The sequence below is a fragment of the Trypanosoma equiperdum genome (genome assembly GCF_001457755.1).
Source record: "Trypanosoma equiperdum strain OVI genome assembly, contig: ctg_1411, whole genome shotgun sequence".
Lineage (NCBI taxonomy): Eukaryota > Euglenozoa > Kinetoplastea > Trypanosomatida > Trypanosomatidae > Trypanosoma > Trypanosoma equiperdum.
Window position 1 is genome coordinate 4,824 of NW_027123407.1, and position 7,503 is coordinate 12,326.

Genomic DNA, 7,503 nt, shown 5'->3' on the forward strand with positions numbered 1-7,503 from the left:
TCAAATTCGTCGGCAAACCTTTATGTTGGTCTATGCCTTCTCTACCGACTGGTTTGGGAAACCACCATGCAGATATTTTGTTTGGTGAAGCGCTTCTCCCCGGCACAAACGCCTCTCGAGTTCTTTACGCGTCGTTAATATTTCCCTGAGGTGCGTCCTTGTAAGCTACGTGAATGGCAACTCTGTACTTTTTGATTCTTGTCTCCGCTCTTGAATTTATTCTGCACTATTTTTAAATTTCTAAGTCTCCGATTCCTACCCCTATTATATATATATATATATATTACCTCTTGTTATTGTTATTGTTGCCGTTTCTTTTTTTTTTCTTTTTCTTTGTGATGTGTTTGGTTATAGTTTAGCAATGAAAGATGCGGCGCATTCCAATTGCAACCCACTTTACGGTCTTTCATCGGTTTACGGTGTCGCGGATGGGGCTGAGGGTTTGTTCAGCATCTGGCAACGTTGAGGTACCGCACGGTGCTGTTGATCACGCGAGGCTTCTTTGCAAGGTTGTTGAGGGGGACAATCCGGAATCCATCAAGCGTAAACGTATCCGCGGCGTGGTTCGGAAAATTGAGGGGGAGTACACCAATTGGTTGGGTGAGTGTGGACGAGGGGACTGTTTTCTTATGTTAACATCTTTGGCTAAATCTGCGCGGTATCTTGGAAGGAAAGTACAACAAGGGACGGCAGGTTTCAAGCAAGATGACGAATGGTCGGGTGTTTCACCTTTTTTCTCTCCTGGTGTGAACGATTGGCTCTGCGCTTTGCTTCAGCGTAGTGCCTCTTTTGTAACAGGCCCTGAGGAGTGCATGGTTCTGCTTACTGTAGCGGTAGACCTAGAGTTGGGGGACACACAAACATTACGTCAACTCTGCGGATGGGTAACAGGAAAGCAGTACACGCTAAGGGCCTCCTTGGAAGAACTTGTTTGTGTTTTACGTCTCATCTCCCTTCTTGTAAAGCGCTGTCGTATGCCCATCCCGTCACTTGACAATATGTTGTTCCGTCTGCTTGGTGCCACCCTCGACTCACGCCAATCACTCACTGTGCTTTCATCCATGGTGCGACTACGTGAGCGAAGTAGTGTAGATGTTGTTCGTTGCATCTCACGCCGGGCAACGGTGACAGTGAATTCATACACAGTGAGAGATGTCATTTACGCATTGGAGGCTATATCGCTATTAAACTGCTGCCATGAGGCGTACGCGGGCGCTGTTCTCGACCGATGCACGGTTTTATGCGTAGAGCTCAAACCCACTGAACTGGGAAGTGTGTGTAAGTACGTGGCGTTGCTAAATGTATCCCGTGCGAATAATAGCATTGCGTTAGCGTGTGCGCGCGAGCTGCGCCGGTTACTACCTGCACTTCTAAGCCGTACGGAGGCGTTGCTCGGACGGTTTTCGTTACGTGATGCAAGATGTGTGTTGCGGTGCCTAGAACAACACAACGTACGGCACTCTGTTGTTTTTTCACGCTTAACGCCATTGGTTTCCGATTTAAAGTAGCTGAGAGTTGAAACATCGACTATTGAGTCATTTGCTGTGTTTTCGAAAGCTTCTTGCATTCCTGTTCATACATTTAATCTTTCCCTTTCCTCTCTGTGATACCGAATGGACATCCGAAATAGGCTGTTGTTAATGTTATTCACGCGCTTCTTTCTTCAGTCACTTTTATTCCGCGAAGGTCAGCAAAGACTACCGGAGGGGGGGGAGGGAAACAAAGTTCACGAACATTATACACAATATATATTCCGTTGTGGAACCACTTTAGTTAGTTTCTTGGGGAGCGATGGATTTTGTGGAAGTGCTTCCTGATGCGCAAGATCCTCTCTTGCAGCGGTTGCAGATGAAGCACGCGGAGCTGCGCGTGAAGCAAGTTATGGAGCTAAAGAAGACACTAGAAATCGAGCACTCGGCTATGTCAAAGAAGATACACAAATTACCCACAACACTAGACCTTGTATCGGATGAAATAAGTTTCACACTAAATGAAATAGCCGTTCGCTGCGAGGAATACGCGGTGCCGCATGTAGGGCAGTTACTGAAAGATGTTCATACCATGATGAATCAGCAACTACGTGAAGCTTACAGGCACGTAGAGGCTGGTTATAGGTCTGCGTTCCACAAGATGGAGGAAGCAAATGAAGTGCAGTACCGCCAGCAGAAGTCAGCATCGTCGTTGGGCGTATCGCCTCAGAAACCGGATAAATCACCTCCACATCAGGCACCGGCTAATGTGGAGTGCCCGCCAATGGCAAAGGGCAAAAATGGTAAACGAGGAACTGGGATGAAGGGTACTTCCGAGGTAAGAGTTCTTTCGGTGACGGAAGCGATGTCAGCCACTACTGGATTATTTGCCGAGTCAATTGCTGTCTCGCTGCGATGTGAAGTTGTTCGCATTTACCTCTACGATGAGTATGGCAACCTCAATTGCTGTGCTCGTTTCCCTTTTTCTGCGACGAAGGGGGATCCGCTAGCGGGAACGAACTTGGAGTTGATTCTTGCGAAGGAGGTCCACCGTACTGTCTGTCAGAGCTGCATCGCGGTTAATGGGCGGAAACGACAGGAAATCACCATGATCGAGCGGGATCGCAAGGAGGCTGATGAGGAGATTGAGCAAAGCGGTTGGAAAGCGATGAATAGTTGTTTAATATTTCCCGTGATATCGAACGAGCGTGGTAAGCAAACACATGGTATGATCCATGCGATGAACAAGCAGGGTACATCTGTCAACTTGGTTGGAGAGTTTGATGAAACGGATGAAAATTTCTTATTCACAGCAGCTTGCCTACTGGGTTGCTTGTTGTCCCGCTATCCTGGGAAGTGTTTTATGCGTCCTGTTGGTAACTTGATTCATCAGCACCTGGGGTTGCACCCCGTACATGGGAACGATACGAGTTTTCTGCCACAGCTGATAGAGGATGAGGTTGAAGACGCCGCAATAGCGGGCAATAAGGCACTACAGATGCGACCTAGGGTTCTGGTGCACCGCGCACCCATCAACGTCATTTATCAAGCCCGTGCAGAGCGCAGAAAGACTCGTAAACTAGAGGTATTACATATGGTGGATAGAGCGCTGAGCAGTGTGGAGTTTGACCTTAATGCACTTGAAGAGTTGTGGCGAGTGGGTCACGAAGAGAACAGGATTATGTACGAGCACTGCCAGCACACTAACGAACAGTTGAACACACTTCAGGTGTTGTTGCAAAATGTTCTGGATGGTATTGGGGCATCACGCAACATGGGTACACTGGAGGAGGTGAGGCGGTACCTGCGAGCGCTAGAATTGCATGCAAGACAGGAAAATACACTTCAAATAAAGGAGCTCATATCGAAAGCGTTGCTTCATTCAGACATTGAAGAGATTCCTCCACAGCTTAAGGAAGAAGTTAAGAGTGGCCGACTCACACTCGAGGAGGCCATACAAATGGAGCGCCGCCTCGAGGCAGTAGAGTCAAAATTGAAGTTTGGTGCCTCTCCAGTACCTCAAGTCCGCATCTATTCGTACAATCCACAACTTCGGAGGGAGCAGGCTCGATTCTTCAATGCCAACGCTGAGAAACGTGAGCGCTTATTTAACTACGCAAACATGGCAGGTGACGGTCCAGGTTACAAGGGGAAGACGGTTTCGGCAGTGACCAAAGAGGTCAACCTGAACCCCTCCTTAAGACTCTGCTTTGGGACAACAGATTATGCTTCGCGGCGGCCATTCAGACTCCAGGGAGGGCGCAGTGTCTCACCTCGTTGAGGCACCATGTAAACTATTCAAATATTTGTTCACTGTATGCATTGGAACATGTCGGTCCCTTTTCTTATTTTTCTTATTTTCTTTTTGCCTCCCATGGCCTTGCTTGAGCACCGTTCTCACAAACGTTTTCTTACAGTGGTAGCAGGGCGCGCGATTCTTTTCGTTACGCTGCGGCTTCTCCCCTCTAGATGGGGGAAGAAAATGTGAGTTTCGACTCCTCATTTGTATGGCTGCTGTGGATGTTGTATATTTAATTCGCCTACTACCCTTTTGTTCACCACCTAGCGCGCGATCACTAGCGTTAAGGGTACACAAAAAATGTAAATGCGTGTGTGTGTATGTATATCTCGGAAGCATACATAAATATTTCGAATAGTGTTCAGTGATGAGTTGTTGAAACGAACGCCGGTGCGGTAGCGGGAATGGCGGCAACGGCTTCGGTTTCAAGAGGGGGTATGAGAAAAGGAGGGAAACTAGCGGTTCCTTCTTTTATTTCCTCTTTTTTACAAAAATTCTGGTCGTGTCGTGGTTGGTACCGCCGGGTTCCTATATTTTTCATTTCCTCCCAAATTCGGCACTCAGCGAGCCCTGCCGCGGTTATTAAGGGGGTCGATAATGATAATAAAGGAAGAAAAAACCAAGTTCCCCTCTTTCCTACACGATACGCAAATTTTGCGTTGAGAGAGTTGGGTTCGGAGACAATAGCGTTAAGACTGACCAAAATATTTTATTTTCATGTGTGCACGCGTTGCACTGTGACCTTGCTTTTCCATACATTCGAGGTCTGGAGAAGGTTGTCAGCGAGCATTTCGCTCATTTTATGGAGTGGGAGTTGAGGTACTGGTACCTTAGACGCGCGGGCTAGTCGCTAGGAAAAACAATAACAACAAGAGCGACAACCGCTGTTCGTTTGAATCACGAGTAGTAGATGATCACGCATATGCATGTCGCCACAATTCACAGAGACGTGTTCTCTTATCTTTCCCCTTTCCCACTCATTGTGAGATTGTGTTGTGCTTCAATGGAAGGGCGTATGCGGAGACTTGCGTGTGGGAAACTAAATTGCTGCGCGTTGATTCGTGTGGTCTGTGCGAGAGCAGAAACTGGAAATGCAACGTGGAGGGAGGTGACCAGCAGTTGGAGTTGCATATAAAGTGTGTAGAGGTTGCGTGCTGATTTCTCCTCTATCTGATGAAAGTGCAAAGGTAGCTCCTTGAGGGGCTACTTTGGGTTGGTTATTGATGAGGGTAATACTGGTCACCATAATATGAGGATAATAATTGACTAAGCGATATTTGAGGCAAACCTTTAAGGGTATTTTCAATTTTCGTTGCTTCCCTCCCCCTACTTCTTCAACCTCACCTGACATCCAACTATTTGTCTATTCTTGGTGCTCTGCCGCGGTGACTCAGTGACCTGAGGAACATTATTAGCTGCTCACTGTTTCCCCCTCCTCTGTATTTTCATCATCTTTTTACTTTCTTCTTCGACATCTTTGTAGACCCGACTTTCACGAGCTCTAACGGAAGCTGTGGGAGGGAACAATGCCACCTAAAACTGTGAAAGTGATAGGCAGGGGTGGTAAGGACGACAGGAAGGATGACAAGCCGAAAAAGCTTAAGCCGGCGCAAATCGCCATTAATAAGGCGGTGGAGACGGCTGATAAGTTGTACAAACTGCATGAGCGTGAGCGACTGAAGATGGAGCAGACCGATCGGGTGGCTCTTCAGAAGTTTTCACTCGACAAGGCCGCTGAAAAGGAACGCCTTCGGTTGGATCAAGACGTCTACACCGCCTTTGAAGACGAACTTGTGGAGCAGGAGCAGCTCGCGTACAAGGAATGCGAGAAACACCGTCTGTGGAGCCTCATTCCCGAGGCGTCACGCCTTCCACCGATAAGGTCTCAGAGTGCAATCAACACATTTCTGAGCGTCTGGAGGGACAGTGAGGAGCATTACAGTCATTATTCCCCGCCTGTAGAAGTCAATATCAAACGCGACAATTCCAATAGCAGTCTGCGTGTTCACCGATTTCACCAAGGGGAACTTGGAATTCCTCCAGCAGCACGTCGGAAGATGTTGAATGAGGAGCTTAATCGGTGTGTCATGGCGTACGATCTGGTGGAGACAATCCGTCTGGAAGCGGATCGTTGCCTTACACTTGGAAAGACAGAGGATCTGAAGTTTTTCGGTGAGAATATTGGGAACGTGTATGAGCAGGTGATGTTTGCGTTTGACTTTGTCACAATTCATACTTTGCTAAACTACGATGTGATTTTAGATGGACCTGACAGTGAGTTTCTCACGGTGGCCGTGCCATCAGCGAACCCTGTCGCTAAATTTGGACTTTGGGTGAAGGTGAAGGAAACAACTCGCAGCTTTGCTTCACTTGTATTTCCCGTCGTTTCCATGCGACTGGATCCTAAATCCAGTGCGCTACCGAAGCTTCCTAAGGCGCTTGGGTTGAGCAAGGAAAACGTTGCATTGCGCGTCATCCAGCTCCGTTTTGACCCGTATGGATGTCGGGGCTCCGGCGGGCGTGAATACTACGCACTGCCTTGTGTGATAAAAATAGATCTATTGAGCTTTACGGAGCGACCAAAGCAAAGCGGTGACTGGCTTTATCGCTCTGAGACGGAGGAAGCACATAAGTTACATGTTGTTCCGTACCCTCCACCTGTTCTAGAGGCCACTGATGAAAATCCCGCTCTGCGGGTGTCATTTGAGGTTCCCTCCACGATTGTCATGCGCCAGCCCACGCTTCTAATTGGCAAATGGGTAGAGAAGACAAAAGAATGGGAGCCGTGCAGCCACACATCAAGTTCTCCAGATTCAACGGGACCGGAGCGAATGTGTAGCTTCGCCACAGGGGAATTTGGCACCTTCACCATTTTGCAGGGGAAAGGGTTTGATGTGCCGTATGAGCAGTGGCGGCTGCAGCCGGTGAGCTTCGATCAGGTGATGATGGTGTTAGAAGGCCGTCACCGGGGCGAAGGAAGTGACCGCGAGTTCCGTATACTTATCTGCGATGCCAAGTGCAAACTTATTTCCCCTGGGGACCCGGAGCTGGCGGCTTTGCGAGCGGATTGGTTGGAGCCCGCTACGCTGGTGAGATTACTCTCCCAAGCAGGCTTTAACTTCATGTTGCGCGACGAAGATGCCGAGTTTATTGAGGACATTGTGCCCAAGTCCTCGGAGCTGGAGGAGAAAGTTTATGCAGATATTGCACAGTTCTGTCTCTTTTACATCATAGCTAGTTCGCGGCACAATAAGTGCGGAGAAGACGCAGACCTGGCACTCTTCCGTATGTCGAAGCAGGTGTATTTAGGCACCGAAGACTCCCCCGACCTAACAGCAGAGGCGGATGGTGAGTGGCACAGTATAAGGTATCAGACACATTGTTGCGCCTTTTCGGCCTTTAGGGAGCGTGACGATGTGCCGGACCTACGAATACTCGAGGACCACGAGACACATCTCAACCTCTACACACTTCTGCTGAAGGAGAAAGGAGAAGAGGTTCGACTCATGGCCCTTCATCGAACTAATTTCCTCTTACGACGATGTGTGTATCAGCTCCTCAGACTTATTCGCCCACTTACTTGGGGTTAAAGGGATACCGGGGCACGCGCCAAAGATCCCTTATCATGTACATGTTGGAACTTGGTGGTTAGAAGCATGAAATCTGTCTAAAACGAATTTCAATAATACATATATGTGCTTTTGTTGAGCCACTATGTTTCAGAGGAATTCATAT

The 7,503-nt window shown here is 48.3% G+C and overlaps 3 protein-coding genes across 3 annotated transcripts; all 3 read left to right on the forward strand.

The window, feature by feature from the left end:
* Window positions 1-368: 368 nt before the first annotated feature.
* Window positions 369-1,508, forward strand: TEOVI_000631400 (uncharacterized protein; the record flags this gene model as incomplete). The annotated part of the gene is made up of 1 exon (XM_067221321.1): window positions 369-1,508. The coding sequence occupies one exon, from the start codon at window positions 369-371 to the stop codon at window positions 1,506-1,508; it is 1,140 nt and encodes a 379-aa protein (XP_067077422.1).
* Window positions 1,509-1,791: 283 nt separating this feature from the next.
* On the forward strand, window positions 1,792-3,750 carry TEOVI_000631500 (conserved protein, unknown function; the record flags this gene model as incomplete). Its single annotated transcript, XM_067221322.1, has 1 exon — window positions 1,792-3,750. The coding sequence occupies one exon, from the start codon at window positions 1,792-1,794 to the stop codon at window positions 3,748-3,750; it is 1,959 nt and encodes a 652-aa protein (XP_067077423.1).
* Window positions 3,751-5,294: 1,544 nt separating this feature from the next.
* TEOVI_000631600 (uncharacterized protein) lies at window positions 5,295-7,358 on the forward strand (the record flags this gene model as incomplete). The annotated part of the gene is made up of 1 exon (XM_067221323.1): window positions 5,295-7,358. The coding sequence occupies one exon, from the start codon at window positions 5,295-5,297 to the stop codon at window positions 7,356-7,358; it is 2,064 nt and encodes a 687-aa protein (XP_067077424.1).
* Between the last annotated feature and the right edge of the window lie 145 nt (window positions 7,359-7,503).